Consider the following 20,361-nt stretch of genomic DNA (forward strand, 5'->3'; position numbering starts at 1 on the left):
CAAGAGGTCTTCTTTGTTTCTAAGTAACTCATGCATCATACCCCACTCTAGTACAACACGCTGCATAGTGACATGGCTGATCTAGTCCAGTGCTGATGTAATTTTACTGGTTTGAGTAATTGAGTAAGTTTTAGATGGGCTATATTTTTCCATCAAGTGAATGATTCTGTTACCACACTATGCAATGTTTTTAATAATGAAAATCATGCAATTCGATTTATGCATTGAATATAGAGCATTATAAAAAACTGAAACTGTAAAATCTTACTGTTGAATACAGCATTGTAAGCATGCAACAAGATCAAATTTAGTATGCATAACTCATGCAAGACACTCTGCACCTTTATCTACTGAACACTACATTTCCCTACAGGTTCAAATAATTTTGCATAATATTCAAATCCTACCCAGAGGCTACAATCTGTAAGTTAATATATGACTTCATTGCCAGTGCACTAACTTACTTTCAAGAACATCTTTGTTGGCATTCAAGATAGCAAGGGCCACCATGAAGATCACACGGGCACCGTCGTAAAAGAAACAGTCGACCACGTGAACTGCTGCTTCGAAGGGCATCACACTTGAATGATAAAAGACAAGACTTAATGTTAATAAAATGCCAGAACAAAAGTCTGTGGGATTCCTCAATTTCCATTAGTTGAAAATAGTATTTTTTCTATGCCACATTATCTTAAGAGGGAGAAAAGCCAATTCACATTCATTCATTTTTGAATAAAGGGTAGACATTATCATATAAAGCACTGAAAATTAATTTTTGACAAAGGCTCTCAGGGGTTGTGAAATGCAGGAAAAAGGGGAAATTAAAAGTACTGGGGTAGTTGAGTTTACTGATATGGTACAAGAGTCCCAACTGAAGTGGTACGGGCATGCGCTACGGATGTACAAGAAAGATTGTGAGGAGGACCTGGGTTGAACCAAGTAGAAGTAGAAGTTTAACAAGAAGGCAAAGGATTCATGGCATGATAAAGTGAGGGAATATTTAGCAGAGGAAGATCCTTCCAACAGAGATAGCTGAAGATGCATCAAGAAAACTGACACCTTACCCTAGGGATGACAATAGCAATGAAGAAAAATGTGTTTTTGACAGGGTCAAGATTTGGCTGAGTAAAACCATTGAAAAAATGGAACAGCCATGGGGACAAAATGGCAAAAAGTAACAATGTATCAACAGCATTACTTAGCACTTCTTCGAGTGGGGCAGAATAGACCTATCAGCCCAAAAAATGGCTTGGTTATTTCATTAAGGAGTGAAGGAATAGAGTACAACAAACAAAAAAAGAGCAAAGATTTACAAAATCAGAATAACAACCTTGACTTTCTGTTTTGAAGTTATATCATTACTGAAAGACAGTTTAACAGTTCACAGGAACAAATTTAAAAGACCTACTGGCTGGCCCAAAGGATTTATTCTTAAACGAGGTTAAAATAATACAGGAATATGATCAAGAAGATGGGCAGTCTGGTGAGAAAGGGACAAGGGGAATAAATTGAAAGATTAAAACAGAAATGACTTAGTGCTAACTAAACATAAAATTCTACAGTAAGGATATAAAGAAGGGAAAGAGCCAGTAGGTGCCATTTTGTACCTAGCTCTTGGGTACTGTGTTGCCTTTAAGTACTGGGTCTTGGGTCTTCTGAAAATGCAAATCCTCGTCCCCCATAGGGTACATGTAGTATATAGTATACATTTTTGCTACATTAGCATAAGTAAAACATATACATTTATTAAAATGACAGCAAAACTGTTGAACCATCAAATGACTTATTGTATTAGTGATGTCCTGGGGTTGCTTACTGGGTCTGTAGGGTGTCTAAGTCCTAATTTTATACTTGTTTATTAAATCTACATAGTTTTTCAAGTTGTGCTGCAAGTCTTGGAATATAAATTAACACAATAGGGAGAGGTTTTATTTTATAAATTAAAATCCTGATAGGTAATATTTAAGGACTCGGAGCACAACATCCAGAGAATAAAAAGAATTAGACCTATGAGGTCCTGCTACGTAGGAACTCAACACCTTATCACTGACATAACTGAGTGGAAACAAGGACGAACTCACCTTAAAAAGAGGGTCAAGAACCAAGACAGAGATATCAAAGATATGATTCCGAGCCGCGAAAGTTTGGCGTGAAGATCAGGTAGGTGATCTAGAATGAGGTCTTCCAGGACTCCCTGATCGACTAAGGCCCCAACTACCTTGGTGTTGTAATAATCCGGAAGAAGGCGTTCGCTTAGTGCCGCCAGCAGCCAGAATGCTTCTTCTTCATTACAGTATACTAGGAGAACGGACGCTACAATGTTCATTGCTTGACAATATCCTGTATGTATAAAAAAAAAATGGCAACAAAAATGAAAATAAAGTAAATCTGTATCCTCTGAATCTTTATTTATGCATCGTCTGCAATTTCTAGATATTGTTGCAATCAAATAATACTAGTATACAATTCCTTTTGTAACTTGCATTAAGCTCAACCAGGATTGTTCCAGATGCTGTGAATCTAATATATAATGTTTTACAAGAATCTCTACTCATTAATTTCATTTTTGCATCCTTTAAAATACTACTCAATATACTCATACAATTAGTAATGTAAATATGTCAAAAACTGCTCTACATTACAAATTGTTGTCTTAGCAACAGACTCTGGTGGTATTAATATTATTATCATGATTAACATTAAGATGATGAACCCTATTCATATGGAAGGAGCTTACAGAGGCCACTGACTTGAAATTTAAGCTTCCAAAGAATGTGGAAACAGGCTTCTGCTTGCTGACACTGTCATGCAATCTCTCCTGGCTGTGAAACGAAGACAGTTCAGATCATTAACCAACATCAGTACCTACCTATCGCAGGATTCCTCCACGCGTAGGCACAGAGCACACGTCTGAGAGCAGAAATTCCCGTTTCGCTCTGGAAGGCAGGATGCTCTGGAAGCGACCGGTGGAGGTCCCTCTCGATCTCGTCATTCGCTGGGCCACCCCTTTGCAGTCCAGCAACCACAGCTTGCTCATAGTGTGAGGGGTTCATCGCCTGTTCATTTATGGCCCCTGGCACAAAAATGGAGAACTAAGAAGAGGCAGAGCCAGAAGTCAGAAATTGGTCCATAGTTCAGTTGGAACTATGGAAAGAATCAGTTAACTACTCACTTCTGGACGCATAACTTGTGTCGGGTTAAACTCTGTTTATCCTGTGTCATTAAGACTTGTGTGATAGGACAGTGAAATTGTGTGTGTTACAATAATAATTAAGAAAAAAAAACGTGGTGTTTAACTTGCCCAAAATTCTAAAGGAAACCGAACTCGGATATTTTCTCTACGTGATTTGCCTCCTGAGAGACCAACCGAGAAGATCGAGAATCGGCCAGTATGCAGAAACAGTAGTCCAGAAGAACAGAGAAGTATTAGAAATATATCATATGATAAGTTCCTAATAGAGATAGAAACTCAACGCTGTGTAGCTAAAGAGTACCACCATATAACATATAACAAATAATAACCAAAAATAAAAGGGAATAAAGAACGTCGTAACACATCTTGACATTTTAATTTTTTACTTTTTTATCTGTGTTAAAATTTTCAGTTTATGATTGGTATTCCATTTTGTTTTCCATGATTTTGCATGTTTCTTCTCTTCCGTATGCCACGAAACATGAGTAGACTGTCTTCCAACAATAACTTAGACTTACAAAAAATATTTATAAAGAAAATCACTGCATAATAACACACACTCCCCATAGGTTTATGCAAATGAACATTTTATTTTTGACATATTTCAATCATCAAACCACTGCCCTCAATCTCCCCAGACTGGGTGCAAAAGTGTATTTTTGAGTGAAGCTTAGTGCAGATCGAATTAAGTGGGAGACACAGAGGTCTTCCTTGTAATGAGGGGATTTCTCTTACCTGAGCAAATTCATCTAACCTTTGCTTTTCTAGTTTAAGTGTTTACAACAATCAGTAATTTGAGCCAAAGCATGAGGTTATTTGCAACAAACATTTTTATGTACGAAACAAATTTGCTGAGTTGTAGTTTACTGTGGCACTATAACATTACCCGGGAGACAATTTCACTTTCATTTACAGGAATGAAAAATCTCTGGTACAGATTGGCTGTGACACTTGAATAATTCAACTGCTGTATATTTTGTTATATACCCCTCATAAGGACCACAAAACATTTTCTAATTTTCTAATCATTTTCTGATTCTCTAATCACTATCTACTAGGTCTGGCTTGAAAAGCTAGAACAGCCTCTCACACAACCTGAATTCTGGGAACTGCACCCTCATCCTGACTGGAGACCTGTTCACCACATCAGTCACATTCTGGCCAAAGCAGAGACAGCACTATTCGACTGTGAAAGCCTTATTAAGGAGGCTTCATTACTTGTCAGCCAAAATCATACAACTTAAACAAAACAAAGATTATAACATACCTGAAAATATCATCCACACCTCAGGCCTAATATCGTCCGGTAACCCTTCCAAAACAAGTCGCGCCGTTTCTACCGTTCTGTACATTGTGACGCCTCTACCATACTCATTCCAGTGTCGTTCCCAAAGAGCTAGCTTCCGTTTATCGTGCTCTCCCTCCTGAGGAGTTGAATGTAAGAAACTTGAGTTAATCAAGAACATATGCATATAGAAACTACTTGTCCCTTGTTACCTGATGTGTGTGTAACTGTAATAACTATAATGCCCTCTTAAAAACTTTATTTCTGCACACTTTTGGGTGGGCTTGTAACTATTAAGACTAAGACTCAAATGGAAGAATATGTCTCAGGTTTTGTAGTGACAAGCATATACAAAGTGTGGAGAAATTGAGAAGAGGACACTGTGTTTATCACAGTTATTGAATCAACAGTCATGAGTTTTCCACTAAGCATCACGAAATGGACTGCAGGTACCTCAATGACTTAAAGTAATGTAAAACATACCTGTGGATAACAATGAATCAGCTGGTCATGAAATCCTAAATTATCAACAGGGAAGTAAGCCAGATACTTTCATCTGGAGATACCAACCTCGAGGTCTTCCTCAGGTCCTATACACAGCGTCCTCAACGGCAACATGATAGTTTCAGCTTCCAGACACTCCGAGCTGCTGCTGACTCCATTTTCCTGGCTGCCAGGAGAACCTAGAGATAAACAACAAGCGGGTACAACTGACGTCCCATAGAAATAAAATGGTATACAGTGGTCGCCCCGTATTCACGGGGGATGCGTACCAGACCGCCCCATGAATAGTTAGAACTTGCGAATAGTTGGAACCCTTATAAAAATGCTGAAAACAGCCTATTTTGTTAGTTAAAACTCAAGAAAAACCCACTAAAAATTTTTATACTTGTTTTTTTTTAATAGTTTTATCACAAAGAATTGCATTTTATGATGAATTGATAAATAAACCAGGAATCTGTGGATATTTCTCATAGAGAAATACAGCAAATATGTGGATTTTCCGTGAATAATGCGGAGAAATGTTCCCGAGAGAAATCCGTGAATGTGAGAGTCTGCGAATCCAGAGAATGCGAATATGGGGGGTCCATTGTATTAAAAAAACTGCTGGAAGAAAGAGATTATGAATGGAGGTACAGTAAAACGAATTAAAGGGATTGAAGCTTGGGGACAAAGGGACGCTGTATAGAACTTTCAGTAATGCCTACAGTGCATTGCACAAGGTGCGCTGGTGGCACTACCCCTCACGTGGGATCCCATAGGCATGTGAGAATAACAGTTCTACATTTTTATATCTCATGTTACAATGAATGGGTTACTAAGCAGGAGATATAAACAAAACTCTCCAAGGAAATTGTAATGACTAATCTTGACTAATGTATATTAGCTATGACTTTATTTGGGCATGTAATGACTAATCTTGACTAATGTATATTAGCTATGACTTTTTCTGGGCTCAGCTCGTGTCGCTGCGCGAAATATCCTTTAATCTATTATTTATAGGGTAAATGTACTAACACATACCAGAGAATAAATAAAATAAAGAAAAAGGTCAGTACAACTGACTCGCTCACCTCCTCCAGGGTGTCGGTATGAACACTATGGCGAGTGAGACCACTACCACGAGCCGATTGCCAATAGAAATCTCCCACTACAAAATCCCCACAAGAGGAGAGCCGACCCACAGAGTGGGCAGCAACTACTACTACTCCATCCCATGCTGCCGACTGCTGCGCCTCTGGTGGACATCCTTTTCAGTTAGCGCACACTGTATACACGTGCCCTTTTTTACTCTGTGTTATTTGTGCCCTTAATTTTGGATTTATTTATCATGGAGCGTGCAGCCATCGCAGCAGCTAAGTTAAGTACTCAATGTTTATTGCTATTTGGTTTTTTCCGTCCCTGAGCCCGTATTTGCCGTTTTTTAGGTATAAATACGAACTCTAGGTCGGAAGCATGCAGCATGGTTCTGCCTCGTGGCGGGTTCGTTCTTGGTCTCCCATAACCAGAACATTCCCTTACTTTAGTACGCTCTAATTTTTAATCATCCTATTTGTTTTTAGGGTACAGTCTACACGGTTTATGTCATGCATGCATGTCTTTTACCTTATGTAGGCCCCTTCTATCCAGACCCTAGCCACGGCTCTTAGTATCGGCCCCGGCTAGCTTTGAGTGGTAGACTTTCCTTCGGGTTAGTCGTACACTCCTGGATTTTTTCTCCTACTATTTTGTTTTCTTTCTTTCAATGATTTATTTATTTTATATTATGTTTATGTTAGTGTAGGCGTCTGGCTTCACTTAGCCTAGGTTATGGCTCATAGGGCCCATATGCTACCGCTCTTCAGTTCGGTTGCTTCCCGATAGCATCTCTCTGATCAGCCGGTTGTGTTTTCTAGGCCTTATTGTTTCATTGTTTTGTTGTTACCGCCCCGTGGTCACTACTATGATCACGGAGCAGCCAGACGCCTGTCCAGTCATCTTCCCCCCTCCCGCTCTTCCATAGAGCTGGGGGGAGGGTTGGTCTGCCCACGCTCGCTCCGCATACCTGAGCCTGCCTCCCTCTCCCCCCCAGGCGGAGGGAGTAGAGGGACGGGACAGACCCAGACTGGACTCGACCTCTCCAGCTTCTCGGTCCGGCCGGATGGTAAGGTTGGGGGACTGGCCTTTCCCCCCTCCGTCGCTACTCCGTCGCTCCGTTGCTAGCGCGAGTCTGTGTGCCCTCTCGCCCTTTCCCACCTTACTGGGGTCTCCTTTTCTACCGGAGCCCCGGCATCCAAGTGGAAAGGTGCTAGTCCACCCCGCAGGGTGGACCGGCATACAGTTGGTCTCTACTAACCCCTCCGTCGCGCTGAGTCGCGACACGCTCCGCCACGCACTGGACTTAGTCCGGTACGTTCGAATTTTATAGGTTTAAGAATCTGTTATGTTAAACTAGTAAAGTTTATCTTAAGCTACCTTAAACCATCCCCCCTCCCTTATCTGCCTCACCGGATCTCTCCGGGGTTATAGCCTATTCAGGCGTTAAGGGAGGGGTTATGCCCAAAATTTTTCCGAGCTCCGGCATGCAACGGAGTTCTTCTGTCCTTTAGCCTGTAAGTGATAGCCTTTAAGATACTCATGTGTCTTTTCACTTACAGACCACCAACTGTGAGCATCCGGGATGCGCCGCCACACTTCAAGATCCCTGTGGACATGAAGTTTGCCGGTCCCATGCTCCATGCGCGACTCCGCACGGGGACCTCCAGGTGGGTCTGGTATCACGAGACATGCACCATCTGTTATGATCTGGTGAGCCAGCTTTTAGACGGGGTAAGTATTCCACTCCGTTAGCCAGTCCCCAATTTGTTATAGTTCTTAAGTTTTCTAAATTCAATCTTTCTTAAACTTAAGATAAAAATACAAGGGGTTTTTGTGTTCCCCTATAATTTTAAGTTAAGCTTTTAATTTAGTTTTAGTTTTAAGTTTAATCTTAAAATCTAATAAATACCCTCTCTTCCAGGCTCCGGCTGTGAAGGATACCGCACTGGCAACCCTGCGGGCCTGGGTCGGCGGTTTTGGGAAGAACGCCGCCAAGGGTATGCCCTACATTCTTGAGAAGAGGTTGGCGGTACTGATCTTTCCCCGGAGCAAGTCAACGGGCTAAGTCGACCCAGCAGAGGCGGCCCCGACTATCGCTTTCATTCAACAACAGCTCGCTGCCTCGTTGACGGATCCAGGCCAGGACATCTCCTCGGAAGTCGCGACATTGGATCTTAATATCGAACCCATGGTAGGTGTAGACGACCTGTTGGTCGAGGTAGGTACGTTGGACGCCCAAGGGATGCCCTTGGGTGCCACTGGATCTTCTACCCCTGCAACCTCTCCATCCTTCCAAGGCTTTACAGGTACAGAATTGTATACTTCTCCTGATGCTTCCGTTAGACCCAAGGTCAAAGGTCAAGCAGTAAAACCTTGACTAAGACGTCGTCGTCGTCTAAAAAGACGGCGTCGGCGTCATCTTCATCTCGTAAGTCTCCGGCTAGAAATCCCGGAGCAGAGAGGTCCTAAAGCTTCTGGTCCGGCTCTAAATCCTCTAGGAGTAGATCCTCCAGGGAGAGATCACACACTCCAGCGGAGGTCAACAGTTCCACTACCTTTGGTTCCGGTTCAGAGCCACCCGTCACCTCCGCAGCAGCTCCGGCTTTGGATTCCAATGCTGTGGTCTATTGCAACAAGTGGGCGATCTGGTTGGTTCTCTGAAAACCAGTATGGAACAGATGTTTCTCCCGGTTGTCTGATAGGATCAACTCTCAGGACAACATTATACCGCCGGACTGAGCCAAGCTCCACTAGCTTCTCCCCCACCTTTCAGCACAGGGGGGGGGGAGCGCAATTGCCTCCGTATGACTCTCTACCTCCGTTCTCTATGAACAATCCTTGGAGAGTAGCGTCATACGCCCCCTTCCAAGACGGGCTTATCTCTATCCCGGAATGTGGAACTCGGAGGATTGAAGACTTCGAGTTCTACCCGGAAGACCTTCAGCCTCCGTTCATTGACTACGCCAGGCTCACCGCCTCGGCCATGACTCGAGACGATAAGGTACCCGAAAGAGACAGTCCTCTATTCACGAGACCAGGCTCAGAGAGAATGGCTCAGGTGTCTAGAGGACATGGACTGTTCCAACACGAAGATACAACCAATTTAAGAGTCCTTTTACGATCTTTACAATGGAAGAGAGTACCCGCTCCCTTTCTTGACAAAGATCGCTACGACCACCATTCCAGCAGCCCAGAAGGGGGATCGATGCCTCAGCTGAAAGAAGCGGACCCTACGTCTCCTTTACTTCCCTCAGCCGGTGAGTTGTGGGAAGATCTGCCCAACACTTTTTCGGCGGGCAAACTCAAACCAGACTGTGCTATGGAGCAGTTTGGTGAGAAGCTGCCTAGGCTTCCAGTATGCCTCATTCACAGGCAGAATTTGATGCCAAATCTAGGTTAGCCAGGTCTATCAATACCATGGCCATGACCGAGGTGGCTACCATTTCCTATGGTTCTGAGCCACTTTTTAAGCTTCTCACCAAGTCTCTGACTCAAACGGTGCGAGTCTGATATGTTTGAGTTCGCCATCGGCTAGAACAAACTGTAGAAAACATGTCCTCCAAGAAGCAACGATTCGGCATGAACCGAATAAGTTGCTTGCATCGAGCATCTGTGGGGAGCAGACCTCTTCCCGGAGGCGATGGTGAAGGAGGTCCAGGCAGAGGCTACAAGACTAAACCAAAGCCTTTTAAGATCGTTGGGGTCTTACGGCCAAGAGACGCCAAGATCAAGTGGTCAAGGGTAAGGCTCAAAGGAAACCCAGACGTTTCCAGCCTTACCAGAAGAAACAGCCACGCTTTACTCAGCCGGTTCCAGCTGTTCCCGTTGGTGCAAGCAGCCCAACCTTCTACCTCCAAGGCTCAGTCGCAGCCAATTTATGTTATTTCCCCCAGCCTCAACCCTCCACCTACGCTCTCTCCAGCCTTCAATCAAGTCTTCGAGGGTCAGGCTTCCCAGAAGATGACCGCTCGGGTTAAGGCGGAGGGGGAGCAGAGGTAAGCGATCCTTTCGTGGGAGAGGATCGGGAGGGTCCTTTAATAGAGGAAAAGCATTTCAGGGGAGGGCCACCGAGGAGGCTACCAACATCAATGAGGACTTTCAGGTAGGAGGAGGCTGTTTCACTTCCGCCACCGGTGGAATTTCAGCAAGTGGGCGCAGAGCATTGTGTCAAAAGGCCTGGGTTGGAGTTTGGGTAGCGGACCCGCCCCCATCCAGACCTTTCCGCCAACTTCATCCAAAGAATTGACGGAGTATGCGGAGGACCTCCTTCAGAAAGGAGCTATAGCGAGAGTCAACAGATTAAAATTTCAAGGACGCTTGTTCAGCGTTCCAAAGAAAGGCTCACAAAAAAGAAGGGTAATCTTAGACTTGTCCCGCTTAAAACTTAGCCATTCGCTGCGACAAGTTCAAGATGCTCACGATCTCGCAGGTACGGACCTTACTTCCCCGTGGGGCCGTCACCACCTCTATCGATCTTACAGACGCTTACTATCATATCCCTATTGCAAGACACTTCCGTCCGTATCTGGGCTTCAAGATAGGAGACCAGACATTCTCCTTCAAGGTAGTTCCTTTCGGGCTCAACGTAGCACCCAGGGTGTTCACGAAGTTGGCGGAAGTAGTAGTTCAACAACTAAGATCGCAAGGGGTTATGGTAGTAGCGTATCTCGACGATTGGTTGATCTGGGCTCCAACAGTCGAGGAATGCCACATAGCAACACTGAAAGTGATTCAGTTCCTGGAATATCTAGGCTTCAAGATAAACAGGACCAAGTCAAGACTCACTCCAGAGTCAAAAACTTTCAGTGTCTGGGCATCCAATGGAATCTATCCTCCCATACTCTGTCGATTCCATCAGCCAAGAGGAAAGAAATAGCGAAGTCAGTAAAGCAATTTCTGAGTCACAAACTTGCGTCAAGAAGAACTCAGGAAAGGATCCTGGGTTCACTCCATTTTGTTTGCATCAGTGACAAACATCTTGATGAAAGCCAAACTGAAAGACCTAACCAGAATCTGGCGCTCACGAGCAAATGTCAGGTCCAGGGACAAATTATCCTCAGTCCCTCAGATTCTACGGAATCGACTTCGCCCGTGGGCGAAAGTCAAGAACTTATCGATATCAGTGCCCCTTCAGTTTCCTCCTCTGGGGATTACCATCCACACGGACGCTTCATTAAGCGGTTGGGGAGGATATTCCCAGTTCAAGAAAGTTCAGGGAACTTGGTCACCTCAGTTCCGTCAGTTCCATATAAACGTACTGGAAGCAATGGCAGTGTTCTTGACTCTAAAAAGGTTACGTCCGCCAAAGTACTCCCACATAAAGCTAGTCTTGGACAGCGCAGTGGTAGTACATTGTATAAACAGGGGAGGCTCCAAATCACGTCATCTAAATCATGTCATGGTAGCCATCTTCTCCCTGGCGGACAAGTTCAGTTGGCACCTCTCCTCCACCCATATAGCTGGAGTGAGAAACGTCATAGCAGATGCTCTATCCCGATCAGTTCCTCTGGAGTCGGAATGGTCACTGGACAACAGTTCGTTCCAATGGATTCTTCAGAGAGTTCCAGGCCTACAAGTGGATCTCTTCGCATCCCAAGCGAACCACAAACTCCCATGTTATGTGGCCCCCAACCTGGACCCTCTGGCCTATGCCACGGACGCCCTGGCCCTAGACGGAACAACTGGGAGAAGATTTATGTCTTTCCTCCAGTGAATCTTCTCATGAAGGTACTGAACAAACTCAGGACATTCAAGGGTCAAGTGGCTCTAGTAGCCCCAGACTGGCCGAAGAGCAATTGGTACCCCTCAATTCTGGAAACTGGGTCTTCGCCCTCTTCGGATTCCCAGTCCCAGGCTCTCCCAGTCAGTGCAAACGAAGACTGTGTTCGCTTCCTCAGGAATTCTAAAAACCCTAACTTTATGGATTTCATGAAGTTTTGCAGCGAAAAGGGATGCGAATATTGACCCTCAAAACATTCTCTTCTTGGAATCCGATAAAAGAGATTCAACTTTGAGACAGTATGATGCTGCTGTCAAAAGTTAGCAACCTTCCTGAGAGAATCAGATATTAGAATCATGACAATCAATTCAGCTATATCCTTTTTCAGATCTTTATTTGAAAAAGGCTTAGCAGCTAGCACCATTACGACAAACAAGTCAGCCTTGAAAAAGATTTTTCAATTTGGTTTCAACATAGACTTGACAGACTCCTACTTCTCGTCTATTCCCAAGGCTTGTGCTAGACTTAGACCTTCTGTAAGGCCTACGTCAGTATCATGGTTCTTAATGATGTTCTAAAGCTGGCTTCAGAAACTGATAATGACACATGTTCATTTATAATGCTCTTAAGAAAAACTCTATTTTTATTAAGCTTGGCCTCAGGAGCTAGAATTTCAATGAACTGTCGGCATTATCCAGAGACCCGGATCATATTCAATTTCTTCCCACAGGGGAAGTGCTACTTTCTCCGGAACGTAGTTTTATAGCAAAGAATGAAGATCCTTTGATGAGGTGGGAAACCATGGAAGGTAGTACCCCTTCCACAAGATATACCTCTTTGACCAGTATCGACCTTACGAGCCTTTCTGTCTAGGACCTCCTCATCCTCATCGGGTCCTCTCTTTAAGAGAGAAAAAGGTGGTACTTTATCTATTAAAGGCATCAGGCAGCAGATCCTGTACTTTATTAAACAAGCCAATCCTGACTCTTTTCCAAAAGCACATGATGTCAGGGCAGTAGCCACCTCAATTAACTATTTCCAACATATGAACTTCGATGAGTTGAAAAAAATATACTGGATGGAAATCGCCGACAGTATTTAAACGTCATTACTTAAAGTCCTTGGAAGCTCTGAAATTTTCAGCAGTTGCGGCGGGTAACACTAGTTTCCCCCGACTCTGCCTAATCTCTAGTAGAAGATCCAGTCCTCCTTTCTACCTGTCTCACCCAACAGTTCGTCTATGCCTGCCTTGTTCATCTACGGTTACCTTGTGTCTTAGCTGCTTTTATGATGATATGGTGGGTGTCCCTTATTTTTTTTGCTAGGGACACTCACAATCGATTGTATATATTGATCTCTTTGATGTGATCCCCTTATTTTTATGCTAGGGGATACATCTTATTTACAATGGTTACGGGTTTTGTATATTAAGTCATATACATTCCTTCATATATTATTATTATTGAAGTTTGTTCTGTTCAAGTTATTGTCATAATTGCTTTAGAGTTCTTGGTACATATCGATACACAGTACTACTTTTAAACATATATTCCATGTAAGCCCTGTATATGCAAATTACGTTAATTTAAGAAATATTATTAGCATTAAGTTTAATTTAAGCAATATTTCTAATTTTGTATCATTGTGTATATGTATCTTTATTAGCAATTATATTCTTTTCTTTTATTTTATCTTTTATTTGAGACCTTTTTGTTTTGTTGAATTTTCTTTACAATCTTGTGCTATTTCTCTGGTACGATTTCGCGCAGCGACACGAGCTGAGCCCAGAAAAGGGATTTTAACGTAAGGAAAAATCTATTTCTGGGCGATTGGCTCGTGTCGCCAGCGAAATCCCGCCCTACCCATCCCATCGCTCAAGATTGTCTGCTAACTTCAGGATGGCCACCAGAGGCGCAGCAGTCGGCAGCATGGGATGGAGTAGTAGTAGTTGCTGCCCACTCTGTGGGTCGGCTCTCCTCTTGTGGGGATTTTGTAGTGGGAGATTTCTATTGGCAATCGGCTCGTGGTAGTGGTCTCACTCGCCATAGTGTTCATACCGACACCCTCTTGGAGGGTGAGCGAGTCAGTTGTACTGACCTTTTTCTTTATTTTATTTATTCTCTGGTATGTGTTAGTACATTTACCCTAGAAATAATAGATTAAAGGATATTTCGCTGGCGACACGAGCCAATCGCCCAGAAATAGATTTTTCCTTACGTCAAAATCCCTTATTTGGGCATGTATTCGGATTACTTATCACATAATATCTGCACACATAGTCATTAAGAGGCATCATGGAGTTTAACCTCTTCATTACCGAAAGTTTGTTTGGAGGTAGGTGGGTACCACCATTCATGTCTACTACACCGCATCGGGTGCATAAAGGTGGTACGCATAGTACCACCAAAACTCCTCTTTTCAGATAGGGACTTCCAATCATTCTGTAATTTCGGTTTGAAGAGTTTTGGAGCAAAATAAACAGTATGACACTATGCCAGACGTATGATGAACCCAAAAAAATATTATTACTGCTTATAGTAGTGTGTAGGTGACAGATGAACTGCGTCTCAACAAAAAAATCACAAAACCATACAAGCGTAAACATGTAATAACTTCTACCCAAGTATAAAACCAGTTGTATCATCATTTACTGTATTTATTTATTTATTCACTTATTACATTTTACAAATAAAAGATATGAACACCAGATAAATGAAGGTAAAAATAAAGCCTTATAGTAACTTTATATATAAAAAACCAAACCAGAGAAAAAGCGAAAAAGCGATTTTTTCTGAGGACAAGAAACTTGAAAAATTAGTTTAGATACCCCTGATGCCCCTAAAGTTGTCTTCTGTGATGAAACTAATCTTAGAAAACGTAGAAAATGACATTGAACCAATTTTTGAAAGATATACTATAAAATTTGCGATTTCCATATTATTGGCGGGGCTTTCGGTTTAGTTTTTGCTCTTTTTTTGTTATTATATGCTTATTTACTGTTCTATTTTGATAATACTTTATGTGCATGTTCCAGGTGCGATATACCAACATTCTGTAAGACCGAATTTCTATTCAAGACTGTAGATTTCTCACCGACCACCAGTGTCCCTTGTACAAGGGACACTGAGTTTCACATTTTTTTCATAAAATCATTTATTTCCCTGTAGGTTAATAAAAAACTAACAGAGAATATGCGTTATTATAGTGCTAATAATACCTGATAATTTCATTAACCTGTCTTGATTAGTGTATTTTTGGCAAATATTTTTACGATTGGCACCCCTCCAAACTGGAGTCACTACCGAGAGATTCAGTTCGGCAGCGAACGCAATGTTTACATCCTGCTCACCCACCCGGTAAAGAAGGGGTTAAGAGCTTAAACTCCCTAAATTTATTAGAGAAGGACGTTAGACAGAGGGCTGACACGCTCCAGTTGACCTTAAATCATATGCAAATACAAGAGAAGCGAAGGTTATCTTTACGTGGAAAATTAAGGTGCTGGAGTGTGAAAAATCGGGAGACGTTGGATCAAAAGATTGTGAGACTGGCACGTATTCGAATAAGAAAGCACAATGATGGTAACACAGGTAATGAGGAGGACAACTTTACTGACACAGGCTGTTGTTTGTTGACAACAAGGCATGCCTGGAACTGGGATATAAATACATCGATCTAACATTTCTTTCACTGGTATCAGTCCAGTCTCAAAAAGGCTGAATAATCAGCCCTTAACAGCAAAATCACAAAACCAATCAATGTAACTTGACTTACTTTGTGAGGTCGGACTTGAATATTCAACCTTCTCCTCGCTAATGGAGTTGCTGCGCGTTCCAGGTTTTCTGCCGATGTTATCCGGTAAAGCACTAAAAACGAAAAATACATTCATCTCGCAACTGCAAGAAAGATGTCACTCGAGTTATAATCACTCAAAAAACAGAATCAGCACTGCACTGCCAATTTCTTAACAAATGAATCAACAATGCTAAGCACTTAGTACTACAGTATTTATTTCTTCAACTCTAAACACAGCCAACATAATACAAAAAGGAAGGTGTTTTTTTGGTTGTCAACTTTCTTTGACTGGTCTTGAAGGTTTAAAAATGATTACTGTGCTGAATAATTTTGAAATCAATCAATATAAATGCACAGCAGTTATTTCCATCAAACAAACTGGGTTCCCAACCTGTGGGTTGTACACCCCCGAGGTTTAAATTTGGGGTTCTGAAAATCTCTGATAGTCTCGGGTGAAAAAATCGGTACGTCAAGAGTTGCGTAGACAATCTTGTAATGTGAAAGTGCATTTAACACTTTCCCTACTATCATTTTTCTGATCTTGCTTTCATATTTCCTCCTAAAATTTGCAATCTTTACACATCTGAAACCAACGTATTGCATTTCACTGTCTCCGTCTGACCAACTCACTGCGAAACATTCTGAACCATTTCCTTCTATGTTACCCATTTCTTAATGCATCTTTACATCTCTTATCTTCTTCCCCCCTTTCAGTCCTTCATACTCTGTATATTGTCCGCAAACAGTTAATCTTACGAGAATACTTGTTTAATGATCCATTCATACAATCAAACTTTGACTTCCATACACACTCCTGGACGCTTCCATTGTCATCCTTCAGTAACTGACCTCAGGCTTTTACAGTATACTCCTAAATACCTATACAAATTGACCTCTTCAATACTTCACCCTGACACTGAAAACTTGAAGTTGGGGGCCATTTAAATGTGCAAAGAAATGTTGACACAAGCAGCTATTTAAAAGTACGTACAAGGAATTGTTGTCACAAAAGCCATTCAAAAATACAAGAAATCATTAACACAAGCAGCTATCAAAAAGTACAGGGAACTATTGATACAAGCAGCTAGCATTTAAAAATACTACTACAAGGATTTGTTAAGACACAGAGCCATTTAAAAGTACAGGGAATTAACAACACAAGCAGCTATTTAAAAATAGAAGGAACTGTTCACACAAGCAACTATCTATAAGTACTACAAGGAACTGATTAAAAAAAATGTTCAATTTAGCAGCCGTTTAAAAGTAGGAGTTGTTGAGTTGTTGACCCAACCAATATGAAGCTTTGGAATTAAATTAAACGTTATGGTCATGCAAACTCACTGCCTTTAACAGTGATGTCTAAGCAGTGATTTGCACTACAGCATGGGACACCCTTTATGTGGACAATATATAGAAAAGAATATATAGAATTTAGGCCAAAGGCTGGGACTTTTGAGGTCATTCAGTGCTGAAAAGGATTGAGAGTAGAAAGTTTGTAAGGTGTAGCAGGAGGAAAACCTCGAAGCAGTTGCACTATGAATCAATCAATGGGAGAGGTTGGAAAGTAAGATGGGAGAAAAACAATATGAACGGAGAGGTTGTAGCTGGGGCCCAATGGGACGCTGCAAAGAACCTTAAGCAATGCCTACAGCACTAACCCCCTACAGGGTTTATAGATAATAAAAATAAATGCTGACAAAATGCAGAACAAACCCCAGGCAAAATGGAAGGGAAATGAGAGGTGAATCATGTCCCACACTAACAGGGAGAGATGAGTAACAAAGGATTTTAACCTTACAGTATTCAAGTGGTCTTCACCTTCTCTTTTACCGACTGAAAAACTGTTGCTTTAAACTTTGAACAGACGTAGGGTTACCCAGGGCAATGAATTGCTTAGTTCAAACAGAAGGTGTCGCTTACTTCTTTGTCGGGATGGTTCTTCCCAGCATCTCGGAAAGCTTCCTTATGACGAAGTCCCTGTCTCCGACGTCGTTGAAAAGAAACGAATTGCTCGAACTGCTCTGGGTGGTGCAGAGGAACAGCGCCCGTTTAACCGAGCTGTTTCCTTTGATGTTGTCTATGCGCTCCACACTCAGCACTTCTCGTAAGGGACACACGATGCTGACCAGGTTGGCAATCTGTGAGAATGAATATGTACTGTTGTTATATGGCTGACAAAATGAAACTTTAATATATGCATTTTAATACAATTTTACCTATTTCTTTTAAATAAGTGGGGTCTCTTCTTTCTGTATCTTTAATTCTCTTATTTTCTGGTAAGTGCCATATTCTTTGGAGGCTTGAATTTCCCTGTGGGCTTGTTCCATATGAATAGGGTTATTTTCTGAATATTAATAATAATAATTTAAAAATAGTACTCATAGTAGTACGAGTCTTAAAATGGAGAAACAAATCCAGAGAAACTAATCTCTGATTGAAAAGGGGAACCGAACAGATTTCCAAAAGCTCTCAGTACAGTTTTATCTTTGAATATATGTACAACTACATACCTGTGGTTTGTTTCTCCAATAATAATAACAATTCTGTGAAAAATTCAATGCATCCTTACTTTTGGACTAAAATTCTGTAGACTCAAAATCTGTATTAACTTCACAACAGCCTTAGGATATGTTCACATAAAACTAATTGCTTTTACGCCAAAGTGAATCCTGTCCTGTACATTACGTACATGATTCTCACAGACAGACTTCTTGTCAAGTTCCTGATACTTGAACATAAAAAATGCAACCTACTACATGACGTTTAATTCAAAGTAAAAAGTCCTCGAGTTAGAAAAAAATAAAACCACTCACCTTGCTATCGAAACAGATATAATTTGGAGAGACATACAAGGTTCCACTGATGTAGGACTTCTTATAAGGGGCCCAGAGAAAACAGGTAGTCGATCCATCCAACTTCTCACTAAGAGGTAACCTAATAATGGAAGTAACACATCGCAAGTTATTTTTGCTAACATTAAAGGAGTCGGATCCGCATATGCCCATACAGTTGAGTAACACTTTAGTCCTTTACCGTAACAAAGGGAACACCAAGGCATTCAGTTAACTTTATGGGTTGGCCTATGGTCATTTGAAGAAGGTACATAATGAATGTTTTGCAAACTGCATGTCTAATGTGCAACATTATCCTCAAAGTTATCATCTGAGTGTGTAATACTCTCTACACCAAACAGCAATTTTATTTTTACATATGAAACTAATCCTAATACATACTACTCTTGTATATTTCAGAATGGAGGCTATTAAAAATCCCCAGCACCTGATAAACTTTAAATAAGTTCTTCTTGAAGCACTTAAAAAACACTCGCACACACCTGAATTTACTGCGGTACATATCAGAATGAGCTCTGGCATCCAGGTCTCTCTTCAGGAAAGATGCCTTCTTGGGAATTTTCTTACTGAAATGAAGCACCAAACATTGTTCATTTCAGCACAAAAACAAAATCTGGTCAGGGCTTCTTACAATGAGCAACCATCAACTATACAAAATTGGGTTTGCAATGAGGAAATACATACTTTACATATTCCTTACAGAATATACACAAAGCCATGTGAAGCTATGTTAAGCAATTATCATGTCAATAAACAAGAGCTGAAGTTTTAAATTATATAATACAATATTGGAAAAAACTATGAGATAGGAAATCTCCTGCAAGGAGCAAGTTCCTTACAAAATCTTATGGCACAGTTAAAGATCATCAGAGGGTGGAACTGAAACAGTATCTCAATGAGAAACAAATGTCATTAAACAAGTATTACAACCAAATCAATTTTAGCCGTTACAAAAAATTCCCTACAGTGGCTGCCCTTCCAAGATTTTGAAGTGGCAAAAACATCAACTTATTCAAAACGATTTTGTGTAGTATAGTACATACTTACAAATCATTGCCTACTTACAGCCTTAAACTTTTGTTTCAAATGATGGCTGTATACAGCACCTATACTTCTTAAAATAAAATAAGATTGTGCTTAATACGACAACACGACAGGGACCTTTCTTTGCCATGGCAGCAGTTTTGCATATCCTAACCAGCTACCTTCAATAGAAAGCTTCGCTCCAGAGTAGATACGACATAACCAGAAGAAAGGGGCACAGAAATTGGACATATATGTAAGTGTTTTATAAGGAACAGGTGTAAAACAAAGTATAATTTGTAATAAAAGAATATATATTTTGTTTGTATGGTGTTTTTACGTTGCATGGAACCAACAGCTTCACGTGACTTCCAAACCATGTCGAGAGTGAACTTCTATCACCAGAAATACACATCTCTCACACCTCAACGGAATGCCCAAGAAGTATTGAAAGTATATGTTCATGTGTTTGTATACAAATAAAAATTTCAGTTTCCTTTTATATATCATACCTTGACTTTGGCTACACAATAATCAATTAAGGGGGCTGGCCGGCCAATGCCGTTTTTTAACGACAGGACTTTGACATTCATATCACTTAATACGGTGACTTGGGACATCTCCAAACCACATATGATTTTCGCCTCTGACCTTCAGTTTTGTGACGCCAGGGCAATTTATTCCAAAAATAACCATTTTTCAAATTCTATCTCCTCCCTTGATATTTATATTAAGACCTGGGATTACTCCCATATATATAGACCTGATGTCGACCTCCAATCAAATGGAGAGTTTTTTTTCTAAAAGTCATTTTTTTGCTAGATATGAATTTTTCAATATGGTAAAAAAATAAACCCTATAAATCACGAGAAAAAAAAAAAAAATTTATAAAAAAAGATGACACAAAATTGGAAAAAAG

At 41.2% G+C, this 20,361-nt stretch overlaps 1 protein-coding gene across 15 annotated transcripts in view; it reads right to left on the reverse strand.

Moving 5' to 3' along the window:
• Positions 1 to 20,361, reverse strand: part of LOC135204904 (TBC1 domain family member 9-like) — a 68,172-nt gene that overhangs the window by 16,088 nt on the left and 31,723 nt on the right. For 13 of the 15 annotated variants that reach the window (XR_010312367.1, XR_010312365.1, XR_010312362.1 and 10 more), the window contains exons 8-16: positions 18,902 to 18,985; positions 18,381 to 18,501; positions 17,488 to 17,705; positions 15,547 to 15,668; positions 5,049 to 5,161; positions 4,461 to 4,617; positions 2,870 to 3,073; positions 2,082 to 2,340; positions 465 to 580 (exon numbers count right to left, since the gene is read on the reverse strand). Coding sequence is in view for 5 of the 15 variants with exons in the window: in XM_064235149.1 (XP_064091219.1) it covers positions 465 to 580; positions 2,082 to 2,340; positions 2,870 to 3,073; positions 4,461 to 4,617; positions 5,049 to 5,161; positions 15,547 to 15,668; positions 17,488 to 17,705; positions 18,381 to 18,501; positions 18,902 to 18,985 (1,394 nt within the window). In the remaining 10 variants the exon portion in view is untranslated. The remainder of the gene's footprint in view (positions 1 to 464; positions 581 to 2,081; positions 2,341 to 2,869; positions 3,074 to 4,460; positions 4,618 to 5,048; positions 5,162 to 15,546; positions 15,669 to 17,487; positions 17,706 to 18,380; positions 18,502 to 18,901; positions 18,986 to 20,361) is intronic. The other 2 variants (XM_064235151.1, XM_064235150.1) reach the window with 1 other exon arrangement.

This window comes from Macrobrachium nipponense, chromosome 47 (genome assembly GCF_015104395.2).
Source record: "Macrobrachium nipponense isolate FS-2020 chromosome 47, ASM1510439v2, whole genome shotgun sequence".
NCBI classification, from domain to species: Eukaryota; Metazoa; Arthropoda; class Malacostraca; order Decapoda; family Palaemonidae; genus Macrobrachium; species Macrobrachium nipponense.